The sequence below is a fragment of the Sorghum bicolor genome, chromosome 1, assembly GCF_000003195.3.
Source record: "Sorghum bicolor cultivar BTx623 chromosome 1, Sorghum_bicolor_NCBIv3, whole genome shotgun sequence".
NCBI classification, from domain to species: domain Eukaryota; kingdom Viridiplantae; phylum Streptophyta; class Magnoliopsida; order Poales; family Poaceae; genus Sorghum; species Sorghum bicolor.
The window spans coordinates 58,921,844-58,941,449 of record NC_012870.2 but is presented as its reverse complement, the minus strand read 5'-3'; the positions used below and the strand labels follow the sequence as shown (position 1 = coordinate 58,941,449).

Sequence of the window (19,606 nt, the reverse complement as noted above, 5' to 3'; positions counted from 1 at the left end):
AGATAGTCCTGTTTGGACTCCAGGAGGGGCCGGGCGCCCTGGTCTCCTGGGCGGGCGCCCAGGGCCAGGCCCCGTTCGGCCTCCGTTTCCTTCCCGTGGCTTCTGGAGTCTTCTAGATGTAAGATAATTGTGCGGCACGTTGATATCTCTATGTAATCCCGACGTGTGGGCCTTTCTTCCGTATTTCCTGATAACCCCCTGCAGAAATAGACAAACACCAAAACTCGTGGAATTCTGTCAGATAAAACCCTAAGTCTGGATGTTGATTTCATTTGGATCCTTTTCTTTGTTTATTTGATAATTAAATTTGATACTTAAGGACCGTCAACAATGGGGTATTCGATCTTCCATCTGGTGTAGATAACTCTCATTTTGGTTATTAGAACGTGACACACCGGTTCGGCTTCAGATCAAAAGACTCAACTCTGCAACCTTAGCACCACAACCCTTTGGTTGTTAACCACGTCACAATCTAGTTGACCTCGCTAAGAAGGTTAATTCATGCCTATGAAACGAAGAACATAAACAAGAACTCAAAAGAAGCAACTCAGTTGAAGTGATAAATTGCAAATCTATTATCAAGCAGTCGAGTTGGTGTTTCGAACCAATGGCGATGACTATCAAAGACAAATTGATCTAAATCAAAACCTAGAAACTAACTTTGATGATGGTGACTCAATATAAAGTGTTTGAGGGTGTGATACCCCCTATACGCGCCCTTCTAATGGTCTCTAAGATGATGCACAATCTAACAAAATAAAAGACGGTGACGTAACACCCTGATAGATTCTGGATTGAGCCTCTCACTTAACATGATTAGGTTACAAACTCAAAACTATAAAAAGGATTACTTAAGAACAAGCTCACCTCTAGATTTACCTGTCCATTTGAGCTCTAGTCATTGAACCTTGCATAGTGATTGGAGGATCAATGGTGCATCCGAGGAGTGATGCACTCATCAATCACCACCTTCTCCCTCGCACTCACCTTTCACCTCTGCCACCATCACCTCCCTCCTCCACCACCACCACCTTCCACCTCCACCACCATCAACCATCTCAGGAGGAGAGGAGCTTGCGCAAGAGCCCAAAAATGAGCATGGGAGAGGAAGAGTTTGCGTGCAGGGAGGGGGGAGGAGCTTAGATCGCGAGGGTGTCTAGTGGAGGTCAAGATCAGTGGTGGCAAGAGACGAGCATGGGAGGTTAGCGGTGGCCAGAGACGAACATGGGAGGTTTGACTTCTTGGAAAATGAGATGTACATTTATTTGTGAACGGAGGAAGTAGACAGACATACAAATAAGAAGAGGCCCTAGCATGGCTTGCCCCTGAGCCATCCATCTAAACAATAAGAAGAGGCGCTAGCATGGCTTGCTCCTGCGCCATCCATCCAAACAACTCCTGAGCTACCAGCTGTCCTCTCAGGAGACTTAAGAATGCATAAATTAATTAATTGGACCGCAAAGGTGATGGATGATATCTCGAGGATCCGTAGGCTACAGGTACAAGTAGCATCTAATCGAAAATGAAAAGTACTATGCAGCAGCAGCACCAAATTCAGATACGGCGTGGTCACACGCTGAGCACGCGACGCAAGGGGAGAAGGAAGAGAACCTTGATGGCCGCCGGCGGTTTGCATGGTCCCGGCCGGGAGCGCGACTAAATAACAGCCGTGATTTGGCCACTACTCGAGCGCTCGTACTCGTTAGCTAGGCCAACACAAAGTCCAACCCCAGAGCCGTGGCAACGAAGACGAGTGAGGCCAAAAAGTTTTCAAGATCTGATACGTCACGGCACATGAATGTCATCAATTTTTCAAAAAAAAAAAGGAGAAGAAGATGAATGTCATCGAGTTGGCATCACCACCAGCGTCACAGTCCATCGCTCTTTTTTCCTTCATTCCGTTCCGTGGGACGCAAGCGATTAACAGTATGTATATATAGTGTAATTAGCAGCCGATCGGCAGTAGAGCAGTCAGCAGAGAGGGTTAGGCCTTGTTTAGTTCACCCTGAAAACCAAAAAATTTTCAAGATTCTCCGTCACATCGAATCTTGTCGCATATGCATAAAACATTAAATATAAACGAAAACAAAACTAATTACACAGTTTAGCTGTAAATCACGAAACAAATCTTTTGATCCTAGTTAGTCCATGATTGAATAATATTTATCACAAACAAACGAAATTGCTACAGTACCGAAAACTTTTCACTTTTTGAAACAAACAAGGCCTTAGCTAAATCCAGTCGCTGGCCGACCGAACGGACCAGGGGGTGTCGTGACTCGTGCGTGACAGTGGGCGCGGACCCCTGTCTCTTCTGATGAATCCGATTCGAGTTGTAAAGTGAGGAAGAACAGGGAATAGCTGTTGCTGGACCCACCCGGTAGAGTAGATCCCATCCAAACCACTAACTCCTGTCCGGCACCGAATAATCAATCAACGTCATATTTTTCCCTGCAAAAATGAGCTGTCTAGCCCTGTCACTAAAACATATATTAAGCCAGCACATGGAATTACGAAGTCTTATATATCTGTTGCTGGAGATTTCTTCTATCTATAGTATTCTAAACTTCTAATACTCCTACTTAATTAACACATGTTTTATGTCAAGGGTGTTTCGCTGAAAACCAAAAAAAAAAGTTACTAGACTTGCTCGTAGCAGATCCAAAGCCGGGAAAGGTTGTGCGCGCCGCGTCTCTTTCTAAGACGAACAACAACCGGGTTGTGATGGACATGTAACAAACTTTTGGTTGCCACTACTCGTTGTCGATACGCAAATTTCTTATCTACTAGCTAGCGCATTGAGCCGAGCCATCATCTGGGATCCGGGTACAGAAAAAAGTCACGCGCAATCTCCATCTCGGAATTTTGACAGATGACACGAGTGGCTTTGGCTTCCTTCAGGCTCTTCCAGCCATGGCCATATAATATGATTTTTTTTGTGTGAAGGCAAAAACTATGAGAAAGATCGCATATAATATGATTGTTGGTCTAAAAAAATTGCATGATTTTGATTGTTCATATTATCCCCAGAACCATAGTATGTCAGTAGTATTATATGCTCCATATCCCTTTCCCCTCTTGTAGGAAGAAGAATCATCATATAATATGAACAATCAACCACGTCAGTAGATACGATTAATCCTGCCATCACTGCAGGAGTAATGCTTAACACGCAACCATGATCTTGATCCCCAGGTAGGTGTGTCCATGTCCTGATTGCACCCATCGCTTACCACCTTTTTTCTTCCTGCGAGTGGAAAAAGGCTGGCGCACTTGCCGAAAGTCCACTAATCTACTGGTGCGACGCGATGGCCTGGCCGGCCATGTGGTAGGCTGCCGTAGCGCTGCGCTCAGCTCGTTGTTCCATTCCATTCCACAGAGCAAAAGCAAGGGAGAGAAGAAGAGGAGAAGAGAAAGAAAAGAAAAGCAAAGGCAAAAAGGTGAGCGAGACCGGATTAGTTAGGCTTGGCTAGCTAACCCCGGAAGTAGAAGAAAAGCCTCCGATTCCTTCCCTCCCATCCTCTCCCTCCTCGCCGAAAGGGAGAAGGAGAAGGATGGACAGCTCAGGGCTGCGGGCTCAGGCGCCGGTTCACATGGCCGCGGGATGCTGCAGCGAGGACTGAGGACTCTGGATGGGTGTTCGTCCCGCCGGCCGAGAGAGACAGAGAAAGAGAGAGAGGGAGAAGGGGATAGAGACGAGTGGAGTCAGAAAGGGCCGGCCGGTGAAGAAGCTCCATTCCGTGTTTGCTCAGGTAGGCTTGTTCCTTTGCTTGGAAGGTATTTCTGCTGCCTTTCTTCTTTCTTGGTGTTGCAGTGTAGCTATTGTGGTTTGTATGATGAATCTGATCTTTGTTATCCGTGCCAACACACTGACTTTAGGGGATCCCGACTATAGGTGGCTGATTGATAATTTGTGGGATTTGGTGTTTTTTTTTAGAAAATAGGTTCATTTTGAAATTGTGCCCAAAGCAATGTTTTGATATGGTTCCAACTATTTTTTTGTGTCTGTATTTGGAAGTGTTTGGATTGCCCTTTGCCCTCGTTTACTGCTCAATTGATTGATTAGCCGGATTGGCTGAACAGAGATTTATATCAAGAAAGAGTGAATAAAGACAATAGAAAGTTGGTGCCTGGCAGCCAGCTGTTTGCATCCATCCGTCTGCTCTGATCTTGCGAAACTTCACCTCTAGTGTTTGGCTTGTTTATAGAAGTTTTCGTCCTTTGCTATCTCCTGTTGGAACCAGGCTGATGAATTATTTTTATTCAAATCCAGTGTGATCATCAGGTCCAACTGGTGCTGATCTCTCTCATGAACTGAGCAATCAATAGAAGAAACAAAAGGGTCATTTCCGCTACAGAAAAATAAATCATCAGGAATGGGAAGACGAGGCCACAGGCGGTCTGCATCACAAGATGAGGACAATGTGGGCTGTGTGTGGGGCCTCATGCGCATGCTATACTTCCGCCGAGACCCCAAACTCTTGCTGGATGCAAAGCAATTGAGTGGGAGGCATACGTTCCGGGAGGTCACTGGTAAGTTTTCTTCACTAATAATCAATCACAGTTTCCATGACATTTTTTTTACTAATAGATAGACTAGGGTAATTGTAACAGTATGGGCATAGCTATTTCTATTTGAGCTCCACTTCATGCTAGCGAAAGATGCTTAGTAACTTCAGATGCTGTAGCTCCAATAAATTCAATTTTTCATCCATGAAAATGCCACAAGATATGCTACTAGTATATGTTTGTTTGCATTTGTTTGGTTACATTGGTAGGGTTGTCCTAGCATATTATATTGGCAATCCATAATCACGGCCTGCAAGATAGCAACATGGATTTGATTCATGAACTACTCCAGTCATTGCATTGATTTCTAAAGCTACGCAAGACCAAACCTCACATCTGATGTGTACAGTTTAGAATTAGCCAAAATAATTCAGAAAAAAAGTGTGAAGTACTATTTTTCTGTCAACTTGGGTATTGATGGATAATTATTCTGAATGATGGGCCATTATTTGTGCAGAGAGGGGACATTCAGCAAAGAGGCCCAACGATTTTGACGAGATAGAAGAAGACGGTGTAAGTTGCATGAACAAACAAGTAGTTTTTTGAGGAGCAAATCAAACCCACTCAGTCATGTTTTTATTAGTTACCATAATCTAATTTATTTACACTGTGGTATTAACAACTTTGAAGACCACATTTTTTTAACCAAGCAAAGAAACTAAGAAGTATATCTAGTTTATGAATCGTGAGGCAGTGAACCACCAATGCTGAAATCAGGCTCGTTATCTAGGACAGTATGTCAATTCAGTATTATGCTTGAGGGACCTCATTATCAGAGCTAGCTCAATTAAATAAATTAAGTAGCCAATACATTTTCTGTTACATCGCAATATACAATTTTCTTCAACATACGAATGCATCTGAGCATTTTTTTACTGTTTTTCATTCAGAACATAGAAGAATACACTTGTCAGAAACCAACAGTCAAAAACCTTATGGAGGATGAATTGGGAAAAGTAAAGCTGCTGAAGAAAAATCCAAATGACGAGGTTCAGAGAAGATTAGCGGAACTGGGAGATGATGTCTCTCTTGATAGGAGTTCAGAGCATACAAATAAATCAACAGATAACTCATATCACCAGGCAGGAATCTCTACGCCTTCAACTCCAATGGATTCTGGGGTTTCGAATTATGCTGAAGAATTTGATCTTGAATCTGTCCTGATGAATTTCCTAGGTGAAATATATAGTTGTCACAATGAATGCCCACACAGTGATTGCAAGAATAAGAATGAATTGTGTCCTTCACTGAAGGCCCTAATCCATAAAAAGGTCAATGAATTGAATAATCTTCCTCGCAATATTAGCTGTGGGCAGTCTCAAGAGGGTAATGATGTTAAGCTACCTGACCAGAATAATCTTTCTAACACCATGGCAGCCCAATCCAAACAATTCAAGGATGCATTGGAAATACTGGGTTCAAACAATGAACTTTTCGTGAAGCTGCTTCAGAAGCCAAATCCACATATAGCTGACAGTATCCAAAAGCATGAAAACAGTAAGGTAGCTGCTGGATTAGAGCCCAATAAAATTCATGGACAGACCAATTTTGTTGGAGGAAGAGGAGGCTCAAGACAGCATCCTTTGGCTACAAAAGAGCAAGCTAAAGAGAGAAAATATATGTTCTTCTGGAGGAAGGGTAAATCAAATAGAAGGCAGATGCTTGAGGCAACTGACGCAGCTCAGACTGTTAGCAAAATTGTTATTCTGAAGCCAAATCCAGAAAGAGGGATTAATCAGAAAGCAGCTACTGGAAGAACTTTACATCAACAGCCTTGTACATCTCATGCTCCTGAATGTAGTGGAAGGGAAAACTCAAAGTTTTCAATTAAGGAAGTCAAGAAAAGATTCAGATTTGTGACTGGTGAGAGTAGAAGAGAAAAAAATTTGGCACCTGCAGAGGAGCTTCAAGGAGGGCCACGTAAGCTCAAAGATTCTGTTATTGCAATTAATAAAGATTTTAGACATCTCCCGGAAGGGAGCTTGGGAAACAAGTCTGTGTCAGACATTAAGAATGACATCAAACCTTTCATCAGCAGTAAGCAAAAGCAGCAAAATGGGAACATAAGCGAAATCAATGGCCATATTGTAACACCAAAAGGTGTGTCTATCTTCTATGAAGAGGCCAAGAGACATTTAACAGAGATGCTAAAAGATAATGACTGTTCTGTAAACTACCCAGCAGTTCAAATCTCAAAATCCTTGGAAGGCATACTTTCTCTTCCTCATGGCAATGTGTCAACCCCTAGGAGTAGCCTGAGGGGAAAGGATTACCTTGACCCCTCACCTGGAGAAACAGATGTTTGCATTGCATGTGAGGTTGAGAGAGAAGAATGCACACAAGAGAGAAACCAATCACAAAAGGATTTAGGAAGCATTGTTCTCTGTACCAGTGCAGCAGTTGATGATCAGGTGACAGTTCGAGAAGGATATTACACGAATGAAGCACAAAAAGGTAATTCACTTGATGCTTGGAATGATGCATGTTTATTCTTTGAGTACAAATAAACACAAGAATTTTGGACAGGACCAAGACATGCTGATGATGAGCCAAGCACTCTGTATACTGAAGGAATTGACAAACTCATTTGCGGTGAAAACGTTTGCAATGAACGGTCCATTCCAGCAGAACAAAGCATTGATGATGTATGTCAGGTAAGCTTAAATAAATGCATATTTTTGTTTTTGTGATTATTTTTTTCTAAATGTCCCATGCTTCATAAAGGAAACACTAGAAGAAATAAAACAAGGAAAAGAACATGTAAAAGTGTCCCCGACTTCTGCTGAGGGCATAGTCGAAAAATTGGGGCAGCAAGAGCCAGAAACACCAGAACCAAGAGCAGCAACCAAATTAATCTCAGATGGTTCTCCTGAGCAAAGCGATGAAAAGCAAGAGAGGCCCAGTCCAGTATCTGTTCTTGAGTCATTCTTTGAAGATATTGGCAGTCCAGACTGCATAAATAAGAAAGAATGTAAGTTCAAACGGTAAAACTTACTTATCGTTATTCAGTTTTACTGATTTTTTTTTGAAAAATTATTCAGTTTTACGGATACAAAACAAAATGCTCTATATATCTGTATGGTTAATTTTTTAATGGCATACAGGTGAGCTGCATGGTCTCCAAAGGACCCTGTATTTTCCAGATAATGAACCAGATGCTAATGTCCTTTGGGAGGACAAGAATGTCAGGGTGGATTACATAAAGTTGGTGCTAGAACTCTCAGAGTTGTGTGCAGAACAAAATTTAGAGGTATGGTACCTAGAGGATGAATTAATCAGCCCCTGCTTGTTTGAAGAACTACAGAGTCAGGGTGATCAAACAGATGATCTAAAGCTTCTGTTTGACTGTATCTGTGAAGCTCTAACAGAGATCCAAGAGAGATATTTTAGACTCTCTTCTTGGCTAACGTTTCTAAAACACGACATACGGACACCTCCGATAGGAGAAAACCTCATCACAGAAGTTGATAGATATGTTTACGGGTATATCCAATATAGTCTTCCAAGTACTCTAGAGCAGACAATGAAGAGGGATCTAGAAGTTCAGACGTGGATGAACATTAGATCGAAAACTGAAGGGATTGTTATGGAGATCTGGGAGTTTGTATTGGATGAGTTGATAGATGAGACTGTCTTTGATTTGTGGATGTGAAGTTCTGATTATATCTCGTCCATGGTGCTTTGTGAGTGAGTATAGTGAGTAGGATACATGAGTTTTCGTGCTGACAATAACCAATTCTATGCGGCAGAATAACATGATGGGCTACTACTACTAGTCAAGTGTGTAACTACAGTGGAAATGGTTCTCGTGGATTGAGAACAAAAGTTTAGGTCAGCAAAATCTCCAGAGTTGTGCAGTTTGTACGGATGAAGTTGGGCACGGTCTGTCACCAGAACTCACAGCCATGCCTCTGAGCAGCGAAGTGTACAGCAGTCTGAAGCGCATTGCAATTTTCCTCTTGCCCATTGAGATTTGAGAGTTTGTGTGCATACGTGTGATGCGTCCCACTTTTCAGCGGGATCGGATCACGCTTATTGTATATGCTTTGTTTTTTGTGTGTAAATGTGCAAGAAAATAATCATACATCATTAATCCAATGACATGTTTTCTGTATGCTTAGCATTATTTCACTCCTCGTATAGATAGATATAAGCTTACTTATCAAGTTATCATTCGCATCTGCAGTCAATGATTTACTGCTACTCAAACCTTGTAGGGAACGGATCAAAAAGACAAAAAATGCATTACCCATTGCTATTAACTGAAATTCCATGCCGAGATCTGCACGCCCTCACACTACTTAAGTAATGTATTAAACCCTAATTTACTTGCCAAGAAACTACTACGTACAACTATGGTGTCACGGCCAGGCACATTACCGTACCTAGGGTTGTGGGATGGCGACCGCGCCCTCCCCTGCCGCGCCCCCCACCCCCGCCGCCGCCGCCGCAGCCAGCCTGCCGCAAGCCACTCCCGCAGCGCCAGCCACCCCGAGCGGATCCGCCGCCGCCGCCAACCCCGCGCCCGTCGGCCTCGGTAAGCCCCTCTCCCCCTCCGCCACCCCCTTCCGGCCTACCTCCTGCGGCAGATCCAAATCCATGAGATGGGGAGAGATCTGCTCCGACGACGAGCCTGAGGACCTCGGGCCGCAGCACCGACTCGCCGACACCAACCGTTGGGCCTCCCTCCTCGACTCGCCAGGGTCTCCCTCCCGCCAGATGGGGGGGCCCACAGCGCCGACACGCGCTCCCGAGGCGTGCGCTCCGGGGGGCTCCTACCTTGCCGCCGCCCGTCGAGCCGCCGACAAGGAGCCGCTGAAGCAGGTCTTCAGCGAGCTGCCGAAGAGCGTCCCCCACCACAGATCCGGGTCCTCGGCGCCCCCTACGACGACTGCCTCCGCCGCGGCGCAGCCCCGAAGACGCCCCGCTGCGGACGCCGAGGGGACATCGGCGTCACCCGGAGAAAGCGACCCCAGGCCCAAGCATCGCAGACGGCGTAGGCGATGGAGGAGGCTGGCGAACGCCAACGCAGCATCGGGGACAGCGGCCGGAAGACTCCTGGGGCCAGGACGGATCCCCGTCCACCAGCGCCTTGGACCTCGCCGCCGTGCAACGGCGCCTGGCCAGGAGGGTTGGCAGCACGTGTTGCCGCAGCGGCCCGCTCGGGCGGCGCGAGCGAACGGAGCGATGTCCAGGGGGAAGCACGCATCGCAACGGCGGCGAGGCCCGAGCAGAGAGCGCGTCCTCCCCAGGGAGGTCGAGGACCGCTGCCTCAACTGCCTCTCGGCGGCGCACCGCGTCGCGACCTGCCGGCGCCCCACTCGCTGCTTCAACTGCCACGGCACCAACCACGTCGCCAAGGACTGCAAGAGGCCGCGGTCGTCCGGCGGCACGGGGGCGCCAACCAGGAACGATGGCCGGTTCGTCCGCCAACGGCGTGGCCAAAGCCCTGGGACACCGCCTGGCGCGAGCGGTCCCACCCCTCCGCCGCCTTCGCCTGGAACCCCTGAAGGAGCAAGCGGGAGGACGCCGTCCCCGCCGCCGCCGGCGTCAGACATCGACGGAGACAACGTCACGGGACCTCCGGGGGCACCTGATTCGCGCCCACGGGAGTGCTGGCGCTACATCTCGCGCGACGCGGCGATCTCCAACGCGGAGACGAGTCTGCGCTTCTCCGTGGTCGCCCAAACCCGCTGCGGCTCCTTCGACATTCCAGCGGAGGACGCCAGGGCGGCCATTGCTGCCGCAGCTGGGGTGAGACCGGAGGACCTCCTGCTCCGCCACTTCTACCCGGAGAACTTCATCATCCTCTACGGCTCCCAGGAGATCAAGGATTAGGTTCTCGCCGTGTCCCCATTGCCGATCGGCTCCACCGCCCTCGTGCTGCGGTCGTGGACCAAGCTCCGCCACGCGGAGGCGTCCACGCTGCGCTACCGAGTCAACATCGTCCTCGAGGGCGTTCCCCCTCACGCGTGGCGGGAAGACACCGCGGCGAAGATCCTCACGCCGTCCTGCTGGATACAGGAGATCGACAACGCCACGCGGACCGCTGACGACCTATCCACCTTCAAGGTAACCGCTTGGACTGCTCACCCGTCTTACATCCCTCTGCTTTGCTGGTTGGGCATATCCGAGGACGAACCACCTTGCCACCTCTACGCCGGAGGACCAGCCCTGCCGCCGTACCTTAGGGAGAAGAAGACGCTGGCCTACAAGGTCCTCATCCACATCAGGAGCGTCGCAGACTTCAACCCGCGGTCTCCGTCGTCGAGACCGGGGGGGGTCTCCGGCCTCGGACGCGGACAGTAGCGGCCTCGACGACCCCGACGACGGCTTCCACTCCTCTAGGGGAAGCGGGCCAAGGATTCATGCCTTCGCCTGCGACCGCGGCATCCCGGACGGTGACGCCGACTACGGCAGCCGAAGGCACGGCGGGCGCGGGTCCGCGCATGGGCCCGCCTGTCACCAGGCAGGGACAGCGCGGGCGTGCGCCGGTACGGGACCTGCCGGACTTGCGTGCCGCGGCCCTCCAACCTGGGCGGCACCTGCGGCGCGCCACCGGGACGCAAACGCAATTGCCGGTCTACGACCAACAGCGGCCGCGCGCCAGACCAAGAAGCCCGCACGCCAGGTGTGGAGACCGATCCGGCCGGAGACCAAACCGCAGCAGCAGCACACCATCGAGCCCGTTGTGGTATGGTTGCCCGCCCAAGCCGGTGAGACGGCCCGACGATGCGAGAACTTGGCGGAGCTCGCTCCCGCCACGGGGAGTGAGCAAAGGGATGACCCGACGCAGGCTCTGGACAACGCTGCGGACTCCCCAACGGTTGACACGCAACGACTCGACCACAGCGCCAACTCCTCCACGACTGGAGGGGGGGATCGAGACCGCTGCAAGGGGACGCACGACATAAACGCCGACTGGGCCGCTGCCCTCGAGGGTCCGCTTCGCACGACCTCCGTCGTCGCCTACAGCCAGAGCCAGGAGGCACCCGCAAGGGGATCGCCTGCTCAAGCAGCGCCCGCCGTTGACGGCGGATAGGAGTCCACCCCAGCCTGCACTCCAGCACGAGGACTGCGCGGCGTGAACCCCCCCGACCGCTTCCTAATGGGTTCAACGAATCTGGAAGAGCATCCGGAGCAGCCGCCGACCACGCCTCCTCCGGTGAGCTTCGGCAACAATGAAGCTTCTGCCAGCGCCACATCAGCTAAGGCCAGTGCTGACCGCAGCACTCCAGGGCACATCCACGGCTTAGACGGTGATGCCAGTGACCAGCGCACGGGCTCCCTCAGCGGCCGGTTGAAGCGGTTCGCAAAGAAGGTCCTCAAGAAGGCTGCAACACCTCTGTTGCCTACCAAAGTCTTCGACTCCTCCTCCAAAATGCCACTGCGAAGCAGCAGGATCGCGGCTCAGCCCCTTTCCAAGGTACCCGTTGCCAAAAGAGGGGAGATCCTCGTCATGCAGCGGCTGGGCCTCGCCCCTGCAGCAGGAATCGCGGAGGCGCAGCAGAAACTGGACGCCATGTTCTTAGGAAGCGATGGAGGTACACACGCGGAAGCAATGCAAGAGCTCTTCCCCGACGGCGAACGTCCCCGGCGTTCCACGAGGCGACGCGCCACGTAGGGCTGAGCTGCGAAGCACCGGTAGCAGCATGTAATGGATAACACTATAATCCTATGTTGGAATGCGCGCGGACTGAACGGACGCGCTCGGCGTGACTCCGTCCGCACGCTGGTGCAGACTGAGAAGCCGCAGAATGATGTACCTCAAATGCTTATCTTTTCGCTGTTTGGAATGAACTTTGTTGACTACGCGTTTGTGCCGGCCGCCGGGTCCTGCGGCGGAATTTTAGTCGCGGCGCGGCAGCCAGACATCCACCTCACCGACCTACACATAGGCTGCTTCTCCGCTACTGTCAGGGTGCACACAGGTGCCGTCGGCGATCGAGAGCCATGGTGGCTCACGGTAGTCTACGGACCGCAGGAAGACAGCGACAAGCTACTCTTCTTGGAAGAGCTATCAGCCGTCAGGGACGCATGCTCCGGCCCTTGGGCCGTAATCGGTGACTTCAACCTCATCCTCGACGAGGCGGACAAAAACAACGACGCAATCAACAGGCGCAATCTACGACGCTTCACACAGGCGGTGACCGAGCTGGAGCTCATCAACCTGCACCTTCACGGCCGACGTTATACATGGAGCAACGAGCGCCGATCGCCCACCTTGGTGCGGCTGGATCGAGCCTTAGTCTCACTTCAATGGGAGGGCTTGCATCCGGACTGCCACCTTCAGGCACTCTCCTTGGACGCCTCGGACCACTGCCCCCTCCTCCTTCAAACAAACCTATATTCCCACCGCATGCGGCGTTTCCACTTCGAAAGCTTCTGGCCCAAGACAGCCGGCTTCCAGGAGGCGCTCATACAAGGATGGGTCAGCACATCAGGATCCTCAGACCCGCTTCGCCGGCTCGACGAGCGGTTCAGGAACCTCACGCGCGAACTCCAGAGGTGGGCTGCGCACAGGATCGGCAACATCAGGGAACAGCTGCTGATGGCTCGAGCCATCATCCTCCGACTCGACCGAGCCGCCGACCTCAGGCAACTCTCGGACAGCGAGCACCAGCTGCGAAAAGACCTCAAGCTAAAGACCCTAGGCCTGGCTTCCCTTGAACGAACCATGGCACGTCAAAAAGCGAGGGTGCGCTTCCTCGCCGACGGGGATGCCAATACAAAATACTTCCACCTGCTCGCCCGAGGGCGAAAGCGCAGGAACGCGATCACCCGCCTACGAGACGACAACAACACGGTTTACACATCACACGAGCAATTGGAAACCGCGATCTATGACCACTTCAAGGGAGTGTTCGGCCAGCCCGGGTCGGGATCCCACACGCTTGACTTCCAAGCACTCGGGATAACCCCCGTCGACCTATCCGCGTTAGACCTTCCGTTCTCCGAGGAGGAGGTCGAAACGGCCGTCAGGAAGAAGCCTCCAGACCGCGCGCCAGGGCCGGACGGTTACACAGGGACGTTCTACAAAGTCGCCTGGCCGGTTATAAAGCCGGACATCATGGCCGCCCTGAATGCGCTGTTCTTCGGGGACTGCAGAGCCTTCGGCCGTCTGAACAACGCCTACGTCACGCTGTTGCCCAAGAAGCCAGGCGCCAGCACGCCGGGCGACTTCAGGCCAATCACAATGATACATAGCTTCGGGAAGCTAGCCTCCAAGCTGCTGGCGTCGAGACTTGCACCAAAGCTCCAAGACATCATCTCCAAGAACCAAAACGCTTTCATTCGCGGGAGGACAATACACGACAACTTTAAGTTCGTCCAGCGAGCTGCTGTGCTCATGAGGAAAAGCAGAACACCTATGACGCTCCTAAAGCTCGACATCTCCAAGGCTTTCGACACGGTAGCCTGGCCTTTCCTGCTCAACGCCTTACATGCGTTCGGCTTCGGCACCGCTTGGCGCAGATGGGTGACTGTGCTGCTGACTACGGCTACATCTCGCATCCTGCTAAACGGAAGGCCCGGGCCACCAATCAAGCACAGGAGAGGAGTGCGATAGGGAGACTCGCTGTCCCCCATGCTCTTCATCATCGCCATGGAGGTGCTCGCACGCCTCATCTCCACGGCAGCAGATGACAGGCTACTTCGCCTGATGCAGCCACCCTCTCTCCGACACCACTGCAGCCTATATGCAGACGACGTAATCATATTCATGCACCCAAGTGCCAGAGACGCCAAAGTCATCAAGGAAATTCTCTCCATTTTCGCCGAGGTCTCCGGCCTCAAGACGAACCTAACCAAATGCTCGATCACGTCGATCTACACGCCAGACGACAACTTACCTCAGCTCCAGCAGATTCTAGGATGCCAGCTCGCCGAATTCCCAATTACATACCTAGGCCTGCCATTGAGCACAAGGAGGATACCGAAGGCGAGGATCCAGTCCACCATCGAGGCCATCGGAAGGCGCCTCCTAGGTTGCTACGGACCGCTCATGGCCAGAAGCGGGCGGCTCATCTAGATCAAATCGGTCCTCTCCGCCATCCCCATCTACACACTCATTGCGGACGGCCTTCCGCCGTGGGCGATACAAGAGATTAACGCAATCTGTCGCAGATTCCTATGGACTAGAAAAGAGGGCTCCGTCCGGGGGAAGTGCATGGTGGCCTGGCAGACAGTCTGCCGCCCGACAGAACTCGGGGGACTAGGCGTCCTAGATCTGCACCTCACTGCCATCGCCCTACAAACCAGATGGCTATGGCTACAGCGAGTCGACGAGAACAGGGCCTGGACGAACCTACCCATCGCTCCGTCCAAGGAAGTGCAGGCCTTCTTCGACGCCTCCACATACACGATACTCGGGAACGGCCAATCTACGGCATTCTGGACAGGGAGATGGATCCAAGGCCATGCGGTCAAGGATGTGGCGCCTTCACTCCTGGAGTTCGTCAGCCAAAGAGACATCAAGACGACGACCGTCGCCGAAGGATTGGCCGGACGTAGCTTGGGTACGTCAGATCTCCGGAGGGATCACTACCCCGGCCATCCTAGACTATCTTAGGCTGTGGGACCGAGTGTCCCAAACCCAGCTAAGCGATAGCGAGGACAGCCTGATCTGGCATTAGACAGCGGATGGCAAGTACACCCCCAGGTCGGCGTACCAGGCGCTGCTCACAGCCTCTCACCCGATCCCCGGATGTTCCAGGATATGGGTGACATGGGCATCCTTGCGGGTAAAAATCTTACTATGGCTGGCCATCTGGGGACGTCACTGGACCGCGGACAGGAGGAGAAGACACGGGCTGCACGCAGACGATCACTGCTACCTTTGCGACCAAGACCCCGAAACCATCGATCACATCGTCGCCTCGTGCTCGTACTCGCGCCAAGTCTGGTGGACTATGTTAGCCGTCCTCGGAGCGGACGCATCGCAGGTGGGTAGCACGTCTCTGCTAGCTTGGTGGGACCAATGGCGGAGACGATGGCACGGAGACAAGCAAAAAGGAGCCGACACTCTCTTCGCCTTGGCCGCGTGGGAAATTTGGAAGGAACAGAATGCGCGCTGCTTCCGAAGCGCTTCCTCCACCTGCAGCCAGCTCCTGTCCACCATCAAGCACACCGCCGATCTGTGGATCGAGGCCGGGGTAAGGAATTTGAGTTGTCTAATCAGGGAGTAATAGGCCATACAAGAAAAGGAGGGGGGGCGAGGCTAAGATCCATGTAAAATCTTTGGGTAGCAGGCCACCTCGCGCCCTACACGCTTGTAAAAACTTTGCTTCTACTTAATACAAAAGATACGCAAGCCTTTTGCGTATTCGAGAAAAAAAAATTTACTTGCCAAGATTGAGTTCAAACCGCGGAACAAAATTAACTAATCTACATGATCACCCGCATCAAAATTTATTTGCCCAGATTAAGCCCAGCAAGTAACCTCACATTGGAATTTTACGCAACGGAAAATTGGCCTCTACAAACCGAAAATCTCCGCGTCTCCAACCGAATGCTGCGATCAGAAGAGCAAGCACATCGGGGACGTGGGGGGTGTGGGGATTATTCCACTTACCTGACAGCCTGCTGCGCGCGGTAGGCGCGAATTGGCGAACAGCATGAAAAGTTCCACAAGCGTGCCATATGAAAACGGAGGAGTCAAATACTAGTGGGGAAATGACCATTTGATCTCCCCCAAACTTTTGCCAAAATATGATTTGCCTCTCCCAATTGGAAAATTGTTTCTTTTGGGGGCTCATTCGTCATCCCTTTTATTCATGGAGTGGCCTGCCCATCTATGTCAACTTTTTTTTTCTGAATTTTCAGTTTTATTAGTTTTAATCACTGCAATAACAAACAAAACTCTTTGCTTCCATAAAAGTGTCGTTTTAAAAATCCCTAAGCAGTGTATATCTAAGTACATAGCAAAAGCGAAATATCTAGAAAAACCAGAGCACCTTATCATTTAAAATGGAGAAAGTACAACTTTATTAGCATGCATATTGCTAACATGGAATACTTCTTACTATCATGTATTATTGTTGTGTGAGCAATTTGATGCAAGAGGGAGAGAAAAAAAGGAAGTCTTACATTTTTCATTGCTTGCAGGTACGCACTGAATGAAGACCAAAACTGAACTGTTAGGCATTCAATTTCAAAAGGAGGACAGATTGGTTTGTACTTTGTTGGGATAGTAGTACATCCAAATGTGTATACATTTTATGCCTATATCTGTTTTTGCTATCAAGGAATCAGGCTCTTCCATCTCATGCAACTAGAAAATTATATTAAGCATATATACTCCATATGACAAGAAGTCACACAAAATTTAGAAGGATTTGTGAATCGCTCACAACTCTAACTACTGGGAGGGTGCATCAAAACGAGAGGAGAAAACAGAGACCGCCACAACATCAAGCAGAATGCATCGCCATGTGAAGCTGCAATGCTGCATAGATGATTGAGCGTATCTAAAGCATGCAGGAGTGTTATTGTGCTTCCAGTCCTTCCATCCGTTAGCAGTGAGCAACCCTGGCTGAAGGATCAGCGACATTTGAAGCCATGGCAAGCTATCAGGACCATGAGGACGATCACCACGATGATGACGGCGAGGCCGATGGCCAGCCAAATCCTCTTGGTGCGGTACCATTTCCTGGGCGCGCCTAGCTGTAGCTGCCAGGAAGTGGAACCACGGCCCTGCAAGAAGGAGAACCAAACAGTCTTACCACGTCGCTTTGGGTTCAGTACCTGTCTGACTTTCTTCGAAAACAAAGGCACTTCACGGAATCACGGACCACTGAACAAAAACTAAATTGACTTCTGGTGTAACTTAGATGGATAGATAGATGTTCCCGCTTTGGCAAAAGGTACATTGATCACAAAAGCAAACTTCAAAACTAAACAGAAGTTAATTAGATTTCATACAAAACGGACAGACTGACTGACCAAGTCGCAAAGGGGATACTCTCACCAGCTCAACGTTGTCCATCAGGATGTATGCAGACTCAGGAACCAGGACCTTTCACCTTGGACAGGCTGCAGACTCCTGAATAACGTTGAACACTTGTGATCATACATATATAAAGAAAGGCCAGAGGAATCTGCCGGCCGTCACTGCTTAACCGCGTCGACATATTTAAGAAGAGGACATACAAATCTGCTGGCCGGGCGGATCCATCGAAATAATGCTATGAGCAACACGTTTTTATACGTATAAAAGTACAGCTAAGTTAGCAGGACACATTACAAACATAACAAACATATGCGGACAAGTAGCCAGCTTAGGAATTGTGGAATCTTTTTCTATGTCAAGTTGTTGATTTTGCATGCATACAACTTCAATCTTAGCGGTTTTTGTTTTTCTTTTAGATCCCGTTTGAAGCTTAGTAATTTCAGAAAAAAAATCAGTTTAATATAAAAACACACAGAAATAAGCTAAAACAGTTTTTCTATGCAGAAGATAAAAAAAACACACACACACACACTAGGTTAAAAGTAAATGTGAAAACCTAAATACGTTAGAGAATGCAAACCCTCGCAAGACGATGTTTTTACTAAGGTATCGGAAAACTCACACATTTCACTAGTCCTTGTTTTGTTGGAGTTTCTCATAAGGGTACTCTCTCAAGTGATAAGCTTTAGGTTGGGTAAGAGCAACTCCAATAGTTGCAATTTTTGTTTGGCAAATGTTGTTATTTGCCAACTCCCAAAACGATATGGGGAGGGAACAAAAAGAACATCTCCAAGTGTTTGGCAATTTTGACTTGGCAAAAACAAAATTCTACTCGTTCTGAAGATCAACGAAGAGGCATCAAGTTGTCAGCTTGCTATATAAGCACACGCATGCAGAATGCCAAACCTATTCTAGGTGTGTATAAATGCTAAGAAAGGAGAAGAATTTACCAACTTGTTATAAATGCCAAACCCAATTGCCAAACTGTTGGATAAGAGATTTTGAGAGTTTTGACAAAAAACAAGAATGCCAAACCTATTTGCTAAACTGTTGGAGTTGCTCTTCATAGATAGCCCACGGGTTTTTCATATGTGCTAGTGGGTCTCTATATTGCCTCTCCCAGATTACTCTCTGTCGTCTTCACTATGAAGAGTTTAGCCAAAATGCAAGGGCCTCTTCTCCCCATACAACACTAGCTACTATTTGGTAGCATGATCTCAAAAAATTACAAACCCTGTGTGTACAACCAAGAGATATCTTTCGGGAAAGAAAAGGAGACGAAGGTACATGTGTCTTTTGCCAACATTTTTATTCTATCTAAAAATTATAAAAAAAAAGTATTTGGTGCTATATGTCACTTGCTATTTGTAGCAGAGAGAAATATCCTAATCTTTGTTAATTATCAGAATTGACGGACAGAGTTCACCTCCTGCCATTTTCGTCATTTAAAAAAAATAGAAGAAAATTGTTTGTCACTTGTTTTTTTCACCACACGGGAAATAATTCCCTTCTCTAAGGTGATTATCGACATTGATTCCTGTAAATTCCCTACTAGAGAAGAAAAAGAGATGCCTACAGATTTGATATTGTTTTCTTTGACGATTTGCCATTTAGGAAGTTTTCTTTCAAAATAATTTCTCATGTAGGAATATCAACCAACATGGTGACATAACATGATGACCAATTTGGCGACAAATGCAGTTGACAATTGGCATTTGTTAATTACATCATCACAACCGTCCACTGAGGAGGCAAAACCGTCCACAGACCTCAAATTTTTGATAGTCCCAACTCAGGTCTTGTTTGGCTCCTCGCATCCAACTCGATTCATTAACGCGTGGATTAAGGTGGATATGAGTGTAGTCAAATAAGTCCACCTGGATTGCGGACGCATGCGACGGCCGAGTGGGAGACTGCCCTTAAAGGTCGCAATTGCAAGTTATCTCTTACGCCACTCACAATGCAAGACTCTATCACAGAGTCCAAGACAATTAATTACATATTATTTATGGTATTTTGCTGATGTGGCAGTATATTTATTAAAGAAAGAGGTAGAAAAAATAAAACTCCAAGTCTTATTTAGACTCT

The 19,606-nt window shown here is 49.1% G+C and overlaps 2 protein-coding genes across 3 annotated transcripts; both read left to right on the top strand.

Moving 5' to 3' along the window:
• On the top strand, positions 3,316-8,700 carry LOC8058764. Of its 2 annotated transcripts, none has more exons than XM_021460968.1 (7): positions 3,316-3,752; positions 4,274-4,533; positions 5,027-5,082; positions 5,460-7,023; positions 7,096-7,214; positions 7,294-7,540; positions 7,674-8,700. In XM_021460968.1, the coding sequence occupies exons 2-7, from the start codon at positions 4,377-4,379 to the stop codon at positions 8,219-8,221; spliced, it is 2,691 nt and encodes an 896-aa protein (XP_021316643.1). In that variant the 5' UTR covers positions 3,316-3,752; positions 4,274-4,376; the 3' UTR covers positions 8,222-8,700. The 2 variants fall into 2 exon arrangements, with proteins under 2 accessions (XP_021316643.1, XP_002467537.2); XM_002467492.2 differs by having other exon boundaries at positions 3,318-3,752; positions 7,096-7,223.
• On the top strand, positions 9,113-16,890 carry LOC8058763 (translation initiation factor IF-2). The gene is made up of 2 exons (XM_021460971.1): positions 9,113-10,641; positions 16,675-16,890. The coding sequence occupies exon 1, from the start codon at positions 9,169-9,171 to the stop codon at positions 10,405-10,407; it is 1,239 nt and encodes a 412-aa protein (XP_021316646.1). The 5' UTR covers positions 9,113-9,168; the 3' UTR covers positions 10,408-10,641; positions 16,675-16,890.

What these genes read in the sequence shown, in the direction of transcription:
- LOC8058764 (XM_002467492.2), top strand. Translation starts at nt 4,377, where the DNA reads ATGGGAAGACGAGGCCACAGGCGGTCTGCATCACAAGATGAGGACAAT. An exon ending in ACGAGATAGAAGAAGACGGT is followed by an intron (nt 5,083 to 5,459) that starts GTAAGTTGCATG and finishes TTTTTCATTCAG; the next exon opens with AACATAGAAGAATACACTTG. An exon ending in CTGCATAAATAAGAAAGAAT is followed by an intron (nt 7,541 to 7,673) that starts GTAAGTTCAAAC and finishes AATGGCATACAG; the next exon opens with GTGAGCTGCATGGTCTCCAA.
- LOC8058763 (XM_021460971.1), top strand. Translation starts at nt 9,169, where the DNA reads ATGAGATGGGGAGAGATCTGCTCCGACGACGAGCCTGAGGACCTCGGG.